Raw genomic sequence first — 19,756 nt, 5'->3', positions numbered from 1 at the left:
AATTTGGGCACTAAATACCTAAAAATCTATTTGCATGCCCAAATACCAGATTTTCACCTACAATTACAGTAATTGCACTTGAAAATAAAGGGATTGCAATGCACAAACTAGTTCATATGTGAACCTCAGTCCTTAGCATTTAAGCTTCTGAACCTCAACAAGATCACCTCCATAGTTTTGTAAAGTAAAGGATGCCTCATTGAAAGAAGGAGGGGACTTTTCAGAGAAGCAAGCACTCTAGATTTTAGTTTCAGCTCTGTTCTATGCTGTCTGTGGTAATGGTCATTATCAAAGCAGTTTTAAAAAAAGTGTCAATCCATGTTATTTAAACATTCTTAAGAAGTTTGTGCTGCAAATGCAATAATGGAGCCGGTGAAGAGAACCCTGCTAATTTTACAAGCCAACACAGTAGTTTCTCACTTTCCAAACTCACCAAAGTAAATACAAGTGACCTTGCAAAGCCATTTATACAGACAGAGCAAAACTAGACAGTCTATTAAAAATCACAGATTATTCAAAAAAAATTTCTGTAGCTTGGTCTGCCAAATTAGGAACAAATGCTTTACATTGCTGAAGTGCCTGGAATGCCACTCTGCATATAGCTAATGTTTCTAACTGGATGATTAATACACAGAAAGAACAGTGTCAGATCACATTTGGGCCAAAATACAAGCTTTGAAAAGGGAGGTTTTTTTTTTTGTTTTTTTGTTTTTTTTTTTTTTTTTTACTGAATATAAGGTCAACAGAAATGTTTCCATGACTATTTAATTTTCAGTGGGGGGAAAAAAAATAATCCGTAAGCATTTCTCTGGAGTGTTTGCAACACAAGCATTGAGCTAAGGTAGTATATTGAAGTCAAAAAGTGAAGTTGACTAGAAACAGACCACAAACAAAAAGTGGAACCAATTCGTTTATGCTCATGGTTTATCAGAGAAATACAAAATGTAGATAGTGTCAAATTAAAATTTTAATAGTTTTAATAATCTGAATGTTATTTATACCACATATGCTTTTTTCAAAAAAATTTTAAACTTTCAAGCATCGTCTTTAAATAGCCATTGTTCCAGGACTGAATATATCTCTGAATACAAGATCAGCATCATTTCCATACTTTAACCTGATTCAAATCTGAGGGGACAACCAGAAGAAGACTTGGAGAGGGGTTTTTTGTTTTAATTATTTTTTTCATCTCAGTTACTTGAAACAGCTTACATGTTTGAACACAAGTCCAAGTGGAGAAGCTGAGGCACCCCTCAGGTGCACACTCGTGTTGAACTTTAAGCACATGAACAGCCCCACTGGTTTCCGTAGGACTGCTCACAAGCTCAAAGTGACAGTTATAAGTCTGTTTATAGTATTGGGGCCTTAAAGTATGTCTACACTGCAAAAAACCTCACAGAAGCCAGTCTCTTAGCCTGTCAATTGAGATCAACGCGGCTACACCACCACCGCACACAAGAAATTCTACTGTAATGCACAGACATAGCAGGGCAAGGATAAGGTTTGTGTGCTGAACTTCCTGTCTTTGGTGCAACAACAAGCAAAAGACTATGTTAATGTGACTAAAGGCTGAGATTTTAAAGATTAATGTTATGAAAAAAATTCCTATGTCAAAAATATAGCTTGAGTGGTGGACCTTTAAAGAAATATAAATACTGCTGGACAGGTTTTCTTCAAACTTTCCAAAAAACAAAACTCCCCAACCCATTTCCCCTTACATGAACAGTAAAATTTTTGCAATTACCCTTTGAACTAAAAGTTATAAACCTTTAAAAACAGGATCTTATAGTAACCCTGGCATCTCTCTCAACCACAGTTAAATGCATATAAAGACAGTTGAACAGGTATAGTAAGCATTAACAACGTATTCCACCTAGAACAGTCACAATGCCTGATCTGGCTATTGCAGAATACAGAAAGTTGGTGAGTAAAAAATAGACTGTTTTTGTTAGGAAGATTAATCACAATGAACCAGGAATCTGTGTCTGTTATTACTAGTCCAATCTGAAAACTACAAGCAAAATGTTGCTCAAAAGATACTCTTGTTCTACAGACTTTGTCTCTTTGAAGGTCTCTCCCTTCAGTATGACTAGATCCCGTCCTTCTTGGCCTTTAAAACCAGATGAGTTTAAGCCTACTGTGAAATGAGCTGCAGTGACACTCTCAAGCATCCAGAAACTGGTGCTATAATTACAATTTTGTGTGAATTTATGCCAGGATGAATCATTTTATATCTGTATCTCTAAATCTTACATGAAAAGCCTCTATTCAGCAAATATTCCATCACACCCCTAACTTCAAGCATGTGAGTAGTTCCACTCAAGTCAAGGCATGTATTTAAGTACCTTGTTCCAATAATTTTATAGAAAGCTGCGCCAGAGACAAGTTAGAAGTTGAAGATTATCTTTTCAGTTACTTAACCCTGTAAAGAGAATGGTTAAGGAATATTTTTTTAAAAAATAGCAAGGCATAGATTTATCTAACGGGGAAAAAAATTCACAGAATATATTGGTGAAAATATGTCAAAAGATGGATGCACAGGTGGATACATTTCAAGAGCCCTGATTTGATTTGAAGTAACAAGCAAATGGATATTTGAAGGAGGAATGACTCCCAAACTTCATGTTTTGAAGATATGCATTAAAAATTACTACAGTGAACAAGTCTGTTAATTTCAAGGTAAACACTTGCTTTTTGGGCAAATAGCTTAAAGAGAAGAAAGTGAAAATACCAGTTTAAGATGAATGGTTTTTAAAAGAAACAGAACAACATCATGCACTGCAGTAATCTAGTCCCAGAGTCTTCAGGGTATGGTGAAAACATTTTTGATACCAATAAGAGTAGCTATCAAACACATGACAGGCTGCACATACAATTCCTGCACCGTGACAATAGCAATAGCTTGAAACAAAACAATATTGGAAGGCTAGAATTCTTAGCAAAAGCAGCTTAGAATATGTTAATATTGGCTTTCTTGACCGATAGGAAGAGGAAAATTCTGTCTCTCACTGGACAATGGAATCAGTTTGAAACAAAGACTTTAAATAGTTTTTATTAAAAGTGTTAAGAGAATGTGAGTGTTTATGTACGTGCACAAGTACATGAATGATTGCCTGCTAATTAAAATATTTCAACGACAAAGAAGGTTTCAACAAAATAAAATCCTGATATTAAGGAAAAGCAAATACTTCAAATGAGACACTATGGAATTCTACATCATCCGAATAAGCCACTTTAGTGGGAGCCTTGATATGCTGTATTTATCCAGATTCATTTATGTGTAACATGCATTGACTAAAACACTCACGTGGAGCATTGCCAAGTCATGGTTTGCATTTCCCCCACTCCCGATTGAAAAAGACAGTCCCCTAAGAAAATCTTTTCCAACATTACTGCCTTGAATAGGTCCCACGTGGCTAAGGAGGGCTGGCACCAGTTCCTCCAGAGGCTATCTGGACTAGTCTGCATCTTAGTCAAACACGAGTTACTAAAGTGTACTACATCCCTCGCAGCATTCACAGTAGCACTGGAAAGCATCTCTGGGATAGTCAGGCAAAATAATCTATTCAGATTGCAAATGAAAAAATCTTAGACTTGAGATGAATGCTTCTGTGCTCCACTGTAAATACTTTAAAGACTAAGTCAAAATTAAAAATCACCCCCAATACAGAAATTGTTAAAAATGACAATAATACTGTAAGATTCACTTCAGAAGACCTCTTCCCAAAATTCCAATTAAAGTTCAGAGTACCCAGTAAAGGCATGACCCAAAATTAGAGTGTGATATTGTGGAGTTCTCAGCACTTCCTGCCATGTGCTGAGCATTCTCAAGATCACTGAAGTTAATGGCATTCGGTCACTCAGAGATCACTCAGTTTATTTCATGGAACTGAAAGGGAAGAAGGGATAATTGGGCACAGACCAACAGATTTACATGCTACATGTTTAACCTTAGAGTGTTTCTTTTTGTTTCTTTTGTGTTTTTGATAAAAAGGTCAAAATACCTGAGGATTAGTACCAGTGAGTCAATCATGTTTCTACTTCATCTGCAAAGAGACTACGCAAGAACCAGTATTAAAGAACCAGAAAGGTACTTGAAAGAAATGGAATCAGCCAATGTTATTTTGTTCTTCAGAAACTTTGCAAAAACGTTGAACAGCCTTACCAGGTCAGACCAATGGTTCATCTAGCCCAGTATCCGGTCTTCCAACAGTGGCCAGTGCCAGATACTTCAGAGGGAATGAACAGATCAGAGTAATTATTGAGTGACCCATCCCCTATTGTTCAGTTCAAGTTTCTGGCAGTCAGATGCTTAGGGACACCCAGAGCATGACATTGTGTCCCTGACCATCTTGATAATTGCCATTGATGGACCTATCCTTCTTGAACTTATCTAATTCTTTTTTGAACTCAGTTATACTTTTGGCCTTCACAGCATCCCCTAGCAATGAGTTCCACTGGTTGACTGTGCATTGTATGAAGAAGTGCATCCTTATGTTTATTTTAAGCCTACTGCCTATTAATTTCATTGGGTGACCCCTGGATCTTGGGTTACATGAAGGAGTAAACAGTCACTTTTTCCACACCATTTATAATTTTAGAGACTTCTATCATATTCCACTTTAGTCGTCTCTTTTCTAAGATGAGGAGTCCCAGTATTTCTAACCTCTCCTCATATGAAAGCTGTTCCATACCCCAGTCATTTTTGTTGCCCTTCTCTGTACTTTTTCCAATTCTAACAAGTCTTTTTTGAGATGGGATGACCAAAATTTCACAGTATTCAAGGTGTGGGCATACTATGCATCTATATAATGGCATTATATGTTCTGTCTTATTATCTATTTCCTCGTTGTTCCTAACATTGTTAGCTTTTTTGACTGCTGCTGCACATAAAACAGATGTTTTGAGATAACTATCTGCTATGACTCCAAGATCCCTTTCATGAGTGGTAACAGCTAATTTAGACCCAATCATTTTGTATGCATAGATCGGATTGTGTTTTCCCATGTGCATTACTGTGCATTGATCAACACTGAATGTAATCTGCCATTTTCTTGCCCAATCACACAGTTTGAGAGACCCTTTTGTAGATCTTTGCAGTCAGCTTTTGACTCAACTATCCTGAGCAATTTTGTATCGTCTGCAAACTTTTACCTCTCACTGTTTACAGTAATGTTTCTTCTACTGCAGTTTTAAGGATTGGTTACGATACACAATGAAATGTGAATGGGTCATAGATTTTTAACATTTGTGCAGAAAATTATCTTAGAATTCTAATTGTGCTAAAATGGGTAAGTTTTCTGCTGGTGATAAAGTCAAGTTGAAAGACCAGACAAAAGTATGTAGATTTGTTGTTTGTTCCCCTGTGTGCTTAGGAGCCCTAATCATGGACCAGGACCCCATTGTGCTAGGTATAGTACAAACAAAACAAAAAGCATGTGCTTGCCCCAAGGAGCTTATGACTGTTAAAAGTAGATTGCTTAGAGGAAATGTAGAAAAACCTTCAGGATTCACTAACTCAGGACTACAAGAGATCATTTACAGCCAGTTACATGAACTTCAGCAGTACTCATCTGCTAATTAAAGAAAGCAGATGGCAGTTACACAAAATGGTCAAATAGTAGCCATCTAATTAGGTAAATCCTTTCCCTTCAATGATAGTCAGAGATTAAATGAAAAACTTGGTTTAAACATGGTAACTTCATTCCACCTTCTTCTCTCCACAACGTCTTTGTTATAAAGCAGAGTAGAGATTAGTAGGTGAATTGTTTTTCTCTGTTTATTTTGTAATTGTGTCTACTTTATTATTTCTTTAGACCAGGTGTCTTGGAAGCACTAAATTTGCATTTATATTTCATAAACATTCTGTATATCTGGACACATGATATAGTGTAGTGTTATCTTTGTACTGCATATAAACAATACAATGAAAGGCTCTCTGTATTTGCTATAGTCAAATCATACCAAGAAGAGAGATTTCTCACCAGTCTAGTCAACGGCCTTATATAGCAGCTCCCTTAAGGCAAAAGGTATCATTGACAGCTTTAAACATGTTTTGTAACTTTTAGAAGTGTAGAAACTACAAAATAGAACAAGCAGAAGTCTAGAAAACCGCTGTTCAAGATTTTACAGCACTTAATCTAGTCTTCTTGCTGATCACAATTCTAAGGTGTTGGATAAGACAGGAAAGAATGAAACAAGTTTAGAAAAGAGAGACTACTAAGAGGGGATATGATAGTGATCTATAAAATTATGAATGGCGGAGGGGGAGTGTTATTTTCCCTTTCCCACAATACAAAAACCAGGCATCACCCAATGAAATTAACAGGCAGCAGGTTTAACACAAACAAGAGGAAGTACTTTTTCACACAACTCAAAATTTAACTTTTGGAACTCGTCATGGGATGTGTGACGGCCAAAAGTATAACTGGGTGAAAAAACTCCAAAAAATCCCCCAAAAAACAAAAAAGAGAACTAAGTAAATTCATGGAGGATAGGTCCATTGATGGCTATTAGCTAAGATGGTCAGGGAAGCAACTTCATGCTTGGGGTGATCCTAAACCTCTGACTGCCAGAAGCTGGGAGGGGAAAATAGGGTTGGATCACCCCAACTGCCTTGTTCTGTACACTTCCCCTGAAGCTCTAGTACTGGCCACTGTCAGAGACAGAATACTGGGCTAGATGGACCATTAGTCTGACCCCATATGGCAATTTTTATGTTCTTAAATTCAGACTTTTTTGGGTCCTCCATCTATCATCTTTTCAGAAAGAAAGGTGTTGAAGTTCCTTGATTTTCAAGGCAGATTGCTAAATTATCACATTTAAAAAGTTATGATTGACTGTTTTACCTGTGCAGGTGGCTCAATCATTATCCACGCAGGAAGCATCAAACTTGGGTTAAGAGGCTGAGTTCCTACACGGAAGTAAACGCCGCCACTAGTATCACAGGCCCAGATGTGCTGATTTCCACATGCCAAACTGGTCAATTTTATAGCTCCTAATGATGAAGAGACTGTTGTTAATTTGGCATTATCTTTTTTTAATTCAGCTAATAATCTCCTCTGTAGAATCTGAAGTTTAATTTTACAGAAATATTTCTAAAAATCTAACATTCAGAGAAGTTATCAGTATAATCGAGAACATTTGCATACAACTCCAGTCTATCTATAAAGCAAATGGGTGGAAAATTAAGATCTCATTTACATTTCATGCGTTTATTCTAGTGATTTTTTGTCATCTGTCTAAAATGGCCTATTTCATGCAGTATCCTGCCATTGATGAACAGTGCATAATGTTCTATCGCTGCTGCTAGAAACAATGCAAATTCAAATGATTATCGGCAGCAGGGAGTAAGAGGCAGAAACCATATGAAATATAGTTTTTTTCTATGCTTAGAGAGACACAACTTTCATGCGACCTAAAGTGAACTCTCTTCTGTAGCTAGTCATGCTTATAGAATCTTAATGATCTAGGTCTATAAATACATGTCAGCAATGAACATGGCAAATGTTACCAGAAAATGCTAAGGGTGGGTTAATATTTCAAGGTTAACATGCCTTCATTACTTGTGTTGAGTATAAAACCTATCTGAAAAGTGTCTCCCTATTTGTGTCACACAACTTCCTTATTTTATCGTGGTCACAAGAAAACTCCTATCAATGCTTTAATCCTACGTAAAAACGAGCAACATGAAGGCATACAGCTCTGAAACAAGTGGGTTCCAGAGTTCTTAATTTTATTCTGTCTTTCACAACCGGATTACAAATATCCATCAAATTAAGCTGTGAAATGTCTGTGATTTACAAGGATGGGAAAGAAAGCCTATATGATACTGTAGACTGAAATGCTGTGATCTTGAGAATTCTTACTCTTTTATTCATTTACTTTTAAAAACATCCATGCTATCCATTACAGTTAACATTTAGATTTTTTTCTAGTGTTAGGAAGGCATGCACCAATGTTAAGTAGTGGAAGAGATGAACTAACAATGCTGTTAGGCTGTATACTGAATGCTTTGGTCAGATGCCAAATTAAAGAATCTGAGAATAAATCTCACTGGTTTATTAAATGTTCACTGTTTGGGATACCTGTTATTGGACATAACGTTCACTTGGGGGAAGTGAAATCTGGCAACCAACTCTTCATAAAGCACATCACATAATAAAGTTGCATCATCTAATCAAAGTGAAAAGTATCCCTTAAATTGTATGCCTATAGCATTTATCTGATTACTGATTCTACAATGTATTGCTAAAAGCTTGTAGTAAAAAGACACTAGCTCTATACAGCTTTAACTTTTAGTTTCTTATAATGGTGAATGGCTTCATTCCTATATCAAGACTATTTGGTATTTAACTGTTTTTGCTTATTGGCTCAAAGGAAAGATTTTACGGCTTATTTCTAAACTCCTTTATTTTAAAAATAATCAGAGTTCAAAATTTTATAGCAAGGAGCATAGATTTCTACAGCAGTTAGAGTTCTGACATACAGCTACAAAGTCATTTAAATAAAGCCTCATTACTCCTTGCAGCACAAAGTACATCTGACAGCAATAATTTTATGAGAGAGAAGGTGGGTAAGGTAATATATTTATTGGACCAACTTCTGTTGGTGAAATAGACAAAACTTTCAAATTCTAGAGAGCTGAAGAATAAATAAAAGATATTACCTCTCCCACCTTGTCTCTCTCGTTCTGGGACCAACATGGCTACAACACTACAAACAGTAATAGTTTTGTCACTTGATATCTCAGCTGTTTAAATGTTTTGATCCAAATAAGCATCAGCTCACTCAAACATGGAGTCATTATGTCATTTACATGGCATTGCTGGTATTACTAACCTCTAAAGTAGAATATGACATTCCAGAATACAAACATTATGTAAACATTTTCAGCTTTTTTTTTTTCTTCCTCCCCTCTTATTGCTTTTACCTTAGGGAAAGGTCATGATAACCACCATTCATCCACAAAAGAGGACAGAGGTATCTCTATGTGTGATTCAGATTCACTGTTTATTGTTGAATTGTAAAGGTCATTCTACTGTATTTAGAAACCTTGACACTGATAGTGTAAACCTTAATCAAAACAATTTACTAGATACTATTTTACAGTATATAGTATAGGGACTGGAGAAAGGTACAACTGACATAATACAAAATATTTCAGCATTTATTCTGGGAACATGCTCATCCAATTCCAAAGTCTGCATCTCTTTTTACAACAGTTATATGAATGTTTCAAGACAGTTTACCACTTTTAAAACTTTTCCAGGAATAAAATTTGGCATCAAGATTTGACAATTATTTTATTATAGTTATTAAATTTCTTGGGCCACAATGTAACAAGTTAAAGACCTGATTCAATAAATTACTGCATGTGGATGCATTGCTGTGCCTGCACAGAACCCCACTGACTGCAGAGATGGACCGGAATACATTAAATTGAAGGACTGTGTCCCAAAATGGTAACAAGATGATGTAAGATGTTTTATTGCACCAATCAGCTACGGTCAATGATTTTTTCGCCTTTTCCCCCTCCCAATGGATAAATGGTCTGTAACAGAATCATTTCTTAATCCAGTGGTCACCAACCAGTCGATCACGATCGACTAGCTGATCACGATCTCGGGCAGTGTAATGGGGCTGCCGCTAAGGCAGGCTCTCTGCCTGCCAGTCCCGCCCCATACCACTCCTAGAAGTGGCCAGTGTGGCCCTACGGGCAGGAGGACAGGGGTCTCCCTCCACGTGCTGCCCCTTTCTGCAAGCATCGCCCCTGCAGCTCCCATTGGCCAGGAACAGGGGGCTGTGGCTATGGGGACGGTGCTTGCAGAGAGGGGCAACACCCGGAGCCACATGCCCCCCATCCCTCTCCCACAGGGGTCGCAGGGGAATGTTGGCCCCTTCCGGGAGCGGCGTGGGGCCAGGGTAGGCAGGGTGCCTGCCTTAGCTGAGCTATGCTGCATTGCCAACTGGTAGCTGCCGGAGGTAAGTGCTGCCCGGCGGGAGGCCACACCCCAGGCTCTCCCGGAGCCAGCACCCCGAACCCTTGCCCCAGCCCAGAGCCAGCACCCCGTACCCCCTCCTGCACCCCAACCCCCTGCCCCAGCCCTGACCCCCTCCCAGAGCCAGCACCCTGTACCCCCTCCTGCACCCCAACACTCAGCCCCAGCCTGGAGCTCCCTCCTACACTCAAACTCCCTCCCAGAGCTTTCATCCCACACTCTCCCCTTCACCCCAAACCCTGCCCCAGGCTCAGCCCAGAGCCTCCTCCCACACTGCAAACCCCTCGGCCCCAGGCCAAAGCTCGCACCCCCCCCCAAACCTCAACCCCCTACCCGAGCCCGGTGAAAGTGAGTGCGGGTATGGGAGAACAAGCAACGGAGAGGAGGGGATGGAATGAGTGGGGAGGGGCTTTGGAGAAGGGGTGGGGTAGATCTTGGGTTGCCCTTAAATTCAAAAAGTGATCTTGGGCGTAAAAAGGCTGGAGACCACTGTCTTAATCCTTAAACCATATGTCAGCTATTTGGAAATTCTGTTTATAGAAATCAATACTAGAAGGTATTTATGGTGATTTGAGTCAGTTAACCCACATATAATGCATTACAACTATTGTAAGATACAGTGAATTATAGATGATATTGTAGTGTAAATATATGACTAATCAAACTTTCTATGCAGCCACCAATGTATGCCAAGAAAGAAAAATACCAGTTTAACTACTCCTGACCCATCATGAGAGTTCCTGTAGTCTTTTCAGGAGTTTACATATTGTAGCAATGACTGAAATGACTCCCAGCTCATAAGCCAATTTACATTTTAGTGTCCATTCTCTAGCCCTCTCCCTGCTCACTGGCTCCCAAAAACAGGTTGCTCATGCTAGAGAATTATTTGCTTGTTCAGTCTGGAGTCTTCTACTACAAACCTCCCTGATCCACCACCACCACTACATGATTTACATCTAATATGTCACTTAAGTCCTAGATATCTGAGAAGTGAGAAATGTACCAAAACAGATCGAGTGCAGTGTGGGCTACTGTATGTAGAAACAGAGTGGAACTGAGGAGACCTAAGTTCTATTCCAAGCTCTGCTCCAAGTCTGCTAGGTGATCTGGGGCAAGTTACTTCACCACTGTGTTTCAGTTTCCCTTTCTGTAAAGGGAGGATAGTGATACTTACTCCTCCTTTGTAAACTGCTTAACATTTACTGATGGAAAAGCTATAACAGCTAGGTATTAACCATGAAATTGAAATATCATCACCTAAAGTGCTAGAAAAATAATAATCATGACTACAAAAGTGGTCCAAAGCCCTGCTAGGCAAGTGAAGGAGCCTGTTAGTGACCTCACTCATGAACCAGTGAATGTGCAACAGCTTGAGAGACATTCAAATTTAAGACATCTTGGCAGCTGGGAGCCAGTCCAATTAAAAAAAAAAAAAAAAGTCATATTCCAGGCTGAAAACTGAAAGCTTTAAACATGGACAATGTTTTTTCTGTGCATAACTTATGATTGATTTTTTTTAATATGAAGATTAAAAATGTTAATTGTTTATAATTATGTTATATAAAATGAAGTCTGCTGCTTATGCTTGCCTAGCTTAAAACCAGCTGAACCAATTTTGATCCAACTTTAAAAAAAATTCACCTTTGATCTTATGCCAAATGCAGAAAATTTCATCCCAAAGGAAATGTGAAGTTAAGAGCCAATTTGGAAGTGATGTTAGAAAGGACTTCATTCTTAATTATGTCATCTTTGAATGAATCAATTCACTTGTCTCCAGGAGACTTGCATACAATATAGTGTGGCAGCTAATGAACAATGCACAACATTAAAGACTTTAGGACAGGAAGTAAAGACACAGCCAACTGAGAGAGACTATCAAAGAAATATACACGTAGAATAAATTGGCTAAACTGCTAAGCAGCCAGGATACCCCATTGCTTATGGAGAATGTCATATTGGGAGAATGTTTTAATGACCACAAGCAGTCAAGGACTAGGATTTTATGTCTCATCCAACCAAAGACAGCAACTTCAGCAGCACTACATTCCCCAATGTCATGCTGAGGCATAAGTTCAGTATCAGCTTGAACAGCAGAGCACCACAAACTGAATCAGTAGCGCTGCTTTCTGAAACAGTTTTCCTTGAAGTACTCCCACCCAAGTACTGACTGCTTTGCCCGATAAGATCAGACGGACATAAAAAAACAAAACAAAAAATACTCTTCACAAAATACAATCAAGTGAACACTTAATACTACCTTTATAGCAAAAGGCTATCTAAAAGCATGCCTGCTATTGGAAAACCATGGGATTTTTTCTGACATTTGATAAAGTTGGAAAATTCTACATCTTACTAATACAGCAATTATTTTCAGGTGTTATTAAATCCAATAAATCTTAAAATTTAAATTGGTATTTGCAAAGCCAATGAAAAATGCAGCAGAATTTTTTTTAAAAACCTAAAAAGAAAAGGAGTACTCGTGGCACCGCGAAAGCTTATGCTCAAATAAATTTGTTAGTCTCTAAGGTGCCACAAGTACTTCTTTTCTTTTTGCGGATACAGACTAACACGGCTGCTACTCTGAAACCTTTAAAAAAACCTGTTTGCTTAAAAATAAGTTGAGTCTTTTCGCTTACCACAAAAAGCCATACCTAGCTGAGAAAGGTCCAATTTTGTCCAGTGCATCCCAGCTGGGCAACTTGGTGAAAGTGTTCTGATAAAGATCTGTCCTTGTTTATCCAAACCCCATATGGCATCCTGGCAGGCTGAATAACACACCATTTCAGCATCAGGCGGTAGCTGAACTGAAGAAGGATGGAACTGAGGATTCTGATCACTGACACAAAAGAGATCCTTGTTGCTTTGGCATAGCCACAGAAAGCTTCCTATGGAGAGGACATGTGTGTTACTGTTAAAATCACTCCTAATCCACCCTCTAAAACTTACATTGTTGCTTCACTCTATTTTTAAATGCACTCGGCACTTAATGGTAAACTATCAGTCTTCTGAAATGTATTCTTGGGTCAAGATTTTCTAAGCTAAATTCCTAGATTTAGGCCTCTTTAGGCAAAAGATGCACTTTTGGGCCTCTGGGAGTGATCCTGATCAAGGAGTGGATCAGTCACCATCTTGCTGGAAGACTGTGGGTGAAGGAAGCCATCTTAAACAAAGCCTTGAACCAAAACATGCTAGATTAAATTTTAGACGCATGTTTTCATTTTTATTTGCTGGTAACGATTCTAACTATCTCATACATGAATACACTTAAAATCCTACCTTCTTCCATTAATAAACTTGCTTTATTTTAAATCTAAACCAATCCAGTGCTTTATTTAAACTGAAGTGTTTGGTAACTCCAAGTTAAAGCAGAAAACTCTTGAATATTGACTCCTTAAAGGGACAATGGACCTTAATATCCCACTGACTGTTCCAGGACAGGGCTGGACATTTCAGAACATATGTTTCTGGGAAAAGTTGCGGCTGGGGAGTCACTATGCCAGTTGTTAACCAAGGCTGGTAGAAGCCAATGGAAATCTGTGGTATTGCAGACAGGTTCTAAGATGGGCCTCCATCCTCCATTTTTCTTTTGGGTTAAGAAGTAATGGGAGTAAAAACCCTTCCCCATGTTGTGGAGGAACTTGTTCCACAGCACCTAAGTGTAGAAGACAGTTTACTTCTCGTTATAGAAGGTGCTCATGAAAAGGGTCCCTGAAGAGGGACGGGGAGGGAGGGAAGTAAAGGGAATCAAGTAGCCCGTGTGTATGATTTCTAGGGCCCACTTGTCAGTGACGATGGAAGACCATGTTGAGTAAAAGGCAGTCAGACAATCCCTGAAATGGAAGATGGATGGTGTCATCAGCACCGTAGAGTGGGGAAGTTCATTCAGATCCTTGACCAAGCCCTCAAATTTGTTTCTTTGAGTATAAGATTAAGTAACCAAAATGGTAAGCTAACACTATGCTAGTAAACAATTTTAATGCTAAGTGAGCTAACTTCATGACACTTCTAGGAACGCCATCTCAGGATGGTTGAAAAGGAACTGAGGGGGTCAGGTTGTGTGCACGCTAGATGAGGTGCCAATGGTGCTGTGAGACGGGGATCATGCATGCTGAAATTCTCCAGTCAAAGGCACAGAAATGCACCAACACCTGAAGTGGAGTACCTCTGGGCATCACTTGAAAAAAAAACAAACAAACCACAATTTGCACCATGGCAGTTTTCTGCTTGATACGCAGTAAACTGCAAATTACAGCTTACTTGGTCTACTGGTGGCTGGTCATGAATGGCAGAAACTGGGGCAAATACAGATAAGGCCTTAAGCACCTTAAATATTTCAGAAGTGTTTCCTTAACATGAATCCACCCACCTGCCTAACAATATATTGGACAGACAACTTTGAAAATGTATGCAACTAAGGGAAGGTTTATATGTTTTTTTAGAGAAGTTATATATGCTTTAAAAATAAAATAGAATAATAGTTTTTTTCAGTCCCAGAGACAAAGAGGAAACATGTGGTTAAGGCACTGGACCTAGAATCAGGAAATTCCCAGTTCTAAACACAGGAACTTGATTGATTTGGGGCAAGTTATTCTCTCTCTCTCTCTCTCCTTCTCTAAAATGGGGATATTTCTCTCTCACAGGCGTGGTGGTGAGGCTCAGTTTATATCGGTGATGCTGTGGTGAAAAGTATATAAATAAAATACTTTTAAGAAACCACCCTATTTTATTTTTATGCCGTGCTGCAGTCTTCCAGTGATGATTATGGCAAAAACTGAAGGGGGTGTCAGTTCACTCGCTGGAGAGCTTTACTCACTCCAATAACCTAATAGGTTAGGCTACCTAGCCTCTTTCCCTCTAACTGGGTGGTGCTGCTTTAAATGAATCCATTTCCCTAGCACCAAAGAGTCATCATTAGCAGCAAGTGTACAGATTAGAAACCCATATAGAATACAGTATTGAGGGCCAGAATTAGCATAAGAACAAATATGGTAAAATGCAAATGGTTGATGAGAAAATGTGAATTACTAAATTTCTCCCATCTTCATCCATTAAAGCACCTCAGTGGGATTTGTGGATTCATCTTGTACTACAGCAATGTATGGAAAGTGTCTAGCATATTGTGGCACCACAGGACATAATAAATAAATAGGTTAGTACAAAATCTCGAGTCCTCAAATTGAGTTTTGCTACCAAAGCCTCCACTCCCCCTACCTCCCTGCCGATCTTTGGTGGTAGACCTACTGATCCAACCAACTCTATGCACACCACATCCATTAAAGCTATATTTGTTTTCCCCTCCATATTTAGTGGCTCAGCACTCCTCCAAATGAGGGATATATAACTTCAAAAAGACACTAAACACTTTATTCCTTGCATGAGCCAGTAAGGATGCTCAAAAAGCAGCACACCTTACTCAAGGCCATTCCGCTGCAGTCTCACCATGATTTATCTCCAATAACTTAGACCGCAGGAAATTCTAGCTTGTTTCAAAAATATGGGATTTCTGCACACCTAATAGACAAAAACTCTGGATTAGTTCTGCATTATGGAACCTGTTAGTATCATTTTAGCTATCAACTCTAATGCATGAAGTCAGTTTAATTATGGTATAAACTTGTATTGAAGATTCACTAACCTTCTTTAGTTGGAGCTGTGGAAGCTAACACAAAAGCCCATTTTGTGGCAGAAGCAGTACCTCGAGGCACAATATTATTCCAATATGTTCCTGAAAGAGAGAAAAAACAATCACCACCATGAATCACACACTTTGCAACTTAAATGTTATGACAAAGTCTTTTGTTAGAAATATTCTTTTTAAAAGATCTGAGGATTTCTGTTATAATCAACTATTTAAATGTATTTGTTCTAATCAATATCTGATATTGCGGTGGCCAAAACACATTATAAAACCAAATGACTATTTATTAAGATTGATTTCCCACCAGTTCATGCTCATAGGTTTGAGAGACTGTTTTCTTGTTTAAAAAATCCCGAACACACATAATTTTTCATTAAGTGCATTTATGTCACTAGACAGTTTGTTACATCATTATGGATGAACACCAAATAAGCACATAGATGAAGTCATCACAACAGGGATTCTTTCAGGTTCAGTGTTGAAACATTTGGCAACTGTTTACCTTTGTGAATTACACCACGTAGTAATAAAATCTAAAATCCAAAAGAGAACTAAAATCTAGTACAAAGATTATATCTGCTGCTCCTCAGCCTTGTTCGGTGGTTCCCTTTGTTGCAAGCTTACATGAAATGATCCGTTAGAGGTCCTTTTGTTCTAAGCACTAGCAGTAGTTTTGACCCAATACTTACAGCTGAACATTGTGCTGACTCTTCAGCAAAATACTTTGTTTAGATTTACAAAAGTCACATAGACAAAAGTTAGGAGGATGTTCTTTCCCATCAAATGCCAAGTTTGTTACTTGCAACCTTCTGCCCTTCCAGGGATACACAACTATAATTAACTTTACATGATCAGTAAGGCTAAGATTTAGTCATGGGTATTTTTTAGGAAAAGTCACGGACAGGTCACGGGCAAAACACAAAAATTCACGGCCCGTTATCTGCCCATGTCTTTTACTATAAACACCCATGACTAAATCTCTGCTCCTACGGCTCCACTGCTCTAGGGGACCCTTGCTCCGGCGGCAGGGGCTGACTGCCCCCAGCGGCCCACTGCTCAGGTGCTCCCCGGGGCCAACCATCCAGGGCTGTCCGAGCAGCAGCCAGTGCGGCTCACCCCAGGGCCGCTCCAACAGCGGCTGACGTGGCTGGACCTGGGGCCAGCTACTCAGGTGGCCCTGGGGTCAGCTGCACTGGATGTTGCGGAAGTCACAAAGGTTGTGGAAATGTGTGAATTCCATGACCTCTGTGCCAGAATCACAGCCTTAGTGATCAGCAATGCCAGTCATTTATTAGTCTTGTGAAATGCAAAAGCCAGTATGTTGCCCATTCCCACTTAAATGACAAAAACAACGTTAACTTCTTGCGCTTATGGCCAAATCTCACCTAAACTGGACTGATTGGGTACCATCCACAAACTGAAAGATCTGCAGAGCAAACAAGTCACACACTTCTCATTGGGAAGACAACATTCTTTTTTTAATAGATAAATACAATTCCATGCAGATATTTCCCTTTTTAAAGTCGGTATAAAATATTAGTAACCCAACAAGTAAAACAAATCTAAAAGAAAAACATCTGCACAACCTGCAGTGATCTCTTCAGATGGCTTAGATGTAAACCAATAAGCTTTCCAGCATCAGTTTTCTGCAAATCTTTTCTTATGCTTGTTTAAATACATGTCAAGCACTTCTATCTAGTTTAGTGTTTTAGTAATCATGAAATCTACTCTTAAATCTTAATCTAATTACACACACACACACACACACAGGGAAGGAACAGGAGTATTTTTTGATAGATTCTCTGTGTAAATACTGGGTACAGTACTACATAATCCTTCACATCATCTAATGAGAGACAATCCTAAAGGAGTGGCTAATCTGGCATTACTTGGCTATTATGCTAATATGCTGCTATCAAGAAGCCATCAGATAAACTTTTTTGGTACAATAAGATGACAGTTTCTATACTCCAGTTTAGTCATATAGCTTTAGGAACATCTCTCTCAAAATGACAGAGAAAGAATACAGCTCTAAGCAGCCTCCAACAAGTCTAGGGAAATCTTCTTGAAAATTACTTTACTGTTTGAGCAGGACTCTTCACCTGGTTCCTTCAAAGAGGGAAAGTCTACTTAGAACAGTACATTGACAGAACAAATCAGAATGGCTTGAAGACACAGCTGAAAATATACCTAGATCTGCAGATAAAGCCAGGATTGCATGAAATGAGAGCACCAAGGTAGAGGCTTCTGGCAGTCAGTCAAATCAGTCGTGAGCTACAACATTCATCAGCCAGGCTAAAGTCATTAAGTGTCTTGTCTTAGTTGTCTTGTTTCAGCATGTTCTCTCATCAAATCATAAGTAGTAATCTATTGCTCATTTTCCTAGACACATTTCCCAAAGTGATCACTATATTATTATTATTACTTGTATACAGCACCATACATAGGTAACATAGTACCTAGTAGCCCTAGTTATGGGCCAAAACTCCATTGTGCTAGGTGCTATACTGCATAGTTGCATGACATCAATATGTAACTTTTTTTAATTCAAGATATGGGTGCATGCACTGAAAGAAGAAGTATGTTTGTGGAAAGCATAACAAGCTTGAGCAACAGGCTCCCAAACTTGCCTTCTTCACAGTACTACTTTTAAAAGGGCAATTACTCACACCAAATTTTAAGACAGCATCCCTCATTACTGTCTGCATCCCCACTCTAGTTTAAGGAAAGGAAGCTTTTGCAACTTGCTCTTTAATTTGCTGTGGCTGAATTTTACCATGGGTAGGCTAGGGGAATGGTAGGGGGTGCAGAGTGGATGCGCTAGTTAGTTTCTTGGGTTTTTTAAAAACCCAACAGGTGTAAAAATGCACCAACCTATTAGACTTCCCTTTGCTACATGGAACTCATTTTTGCCTGAAGAGATCCAGACCCCACTACTGTTGACTCCAAGAAGGCTTGGCTGACATTGAAGCTGCTGTGACCAAAATGCCATTCGAAGTTTCTCTGCCACCTTCTCTACTGGAGCCTGGGCCGCTGTTGCCACTGTGTGGGTGGCATGGATTATCGTCTGGAAGAGGCTGCATTGGTCAAACACGACGTAATCTGTAATGCTTACCTGGAAAAAAAAATGTTCTGGATAATCAGTTAAACTAGGAATAAGTTACAGGACCTTCCATAAAAAGCATGGCAAACTAGATATGTTGCAGAGGTGATGCATGGGGGGGGAAGTGCCCATATTTTCCCCTTACCCCTGCTTTCTCCCCTGCAGAGGAACGTGCTGGGGGGGCGGGAGGGGGGGCAAGAGCAGTTACTTAAGGCACTCTATGATGGTCAATGAGTTTGCCCACATAGGCTGCGTAAAGGGAGGGCAGGGGGCAGCTCCCATTGACTCACCACACAATCCACGTGGGGAAACAGACCAGCAGGCATAGAGCGCCTGGTGTTGGTGCTCACCCACTTCCCCCTCAACACTCTAGGGGAGTAAAGAGGAATGTTTTGGGGAGGGGGAGAAGCCAGGTGTTCTCTGCTAGCAGGTAAGCTTCCCCTCATGATCAGTGTAAGGGGAGGGCAAGAAAGCAGTGACCCAGGAGAGCCAGGCAGCTAAACTGCTTCCCAACCATTTGTGCTGCGTACAGCCCAGTTGAGTGACAGAGTGAATTACTCTTGGAGGAATTGGAATTCTGCACCTGGCTCAGCCGCCAGGGGCAGGGAGGAAAGAGGGGAGAGAAGAGAAACAGGACTTCCTCTTCCCCTGGAGCAGCTGGCATCAGGTCAGATTCACCCCAAGAAACCTCCTCGGCTGCAGGAAGCTCCGCACCCTCCCCCAGTTCCTGTCCCTATCACTCCTCAGGCCTGGGGGCAGGGAAGGGATCACTGTCTGGGGAGCAGCTCCCCAAATCTGCCCAACCCCTTTGCATTCAGACCCCTCCATGCACACACACCCAGAACGTCCTCCATGAGCCCTCCATGCCCAGACTCCCCTGTCAAGCCCCTCCCACACACTTTAATCCCTACCCCATCTAGCCTCACCTTCCACACCTGGATCCCCCATGGAGGCCAACCTCCACACACACCTGGATCCCCCACCAAGCCTCACTCCCCCACACCTTGCCGCCCC

The 19,756-nt window shown here is 39.9% G+C and overlaps 1 protein-coding gene across 5 annotated transcripts in view; it reads right to left on the bottom strand.

Moving 5' to 3' along the window:
* Nucleotides 1–19,756, bottom strand: part of TECPR2 (tectonin beta-propeller repeat containing 2) — a 63,884-nt gene that overhangs the window by 8,964 nt on the left and 35,164 nt on the right. For 3 of the 5 annotated variants that reach the window (XM_038404344.2, XM_038404346.2, XM_043515730.1), the window contains 4 exons: nt 18,514–18,754; nt 15,637–15,726; nt 12,638–12,886; nt 6,849–6,997 (listed from right to left, as the gene is read on the bottom strand). In XM_038404344.2, coding sequence (XP_038260272.1) covers nt 6,849–6,997; nt 12,638–12,886; nt 15,637–15,726; nt 18,514–18,754 — 729 coding nt within the window. The remainder of the gene's footprint in view (nt 1–6,848; nt 6,998–12,637; nt 12,887–15,636; nt 15,727–18,513; nt 18,755–19,756) is intronic. The other 2 variants (XM_038404347.2, XM_038404348.2) reach the window with 1 other exon arrangement.

This window comes from Dermochelys coriacea, chromosome 6 (genome assembly GCF_009764565.3).
Source record: "Dermochelys coriacea isolate rDerCor1 chromosome 6, rDerCor1.pri.v4, whole genome shotgun sequence".
Lineage (NCBI taxonomy): Eukaryota > Metazoa > Chordata > Testudines > Dermochelyidae > Dermochelys > Dermochelys coriacea.
The sequence above is the reverse complement of the archived record's forward strand: the minus strand, read 5'-3'. Positions and strand labels throughout refer to the sequence as shown.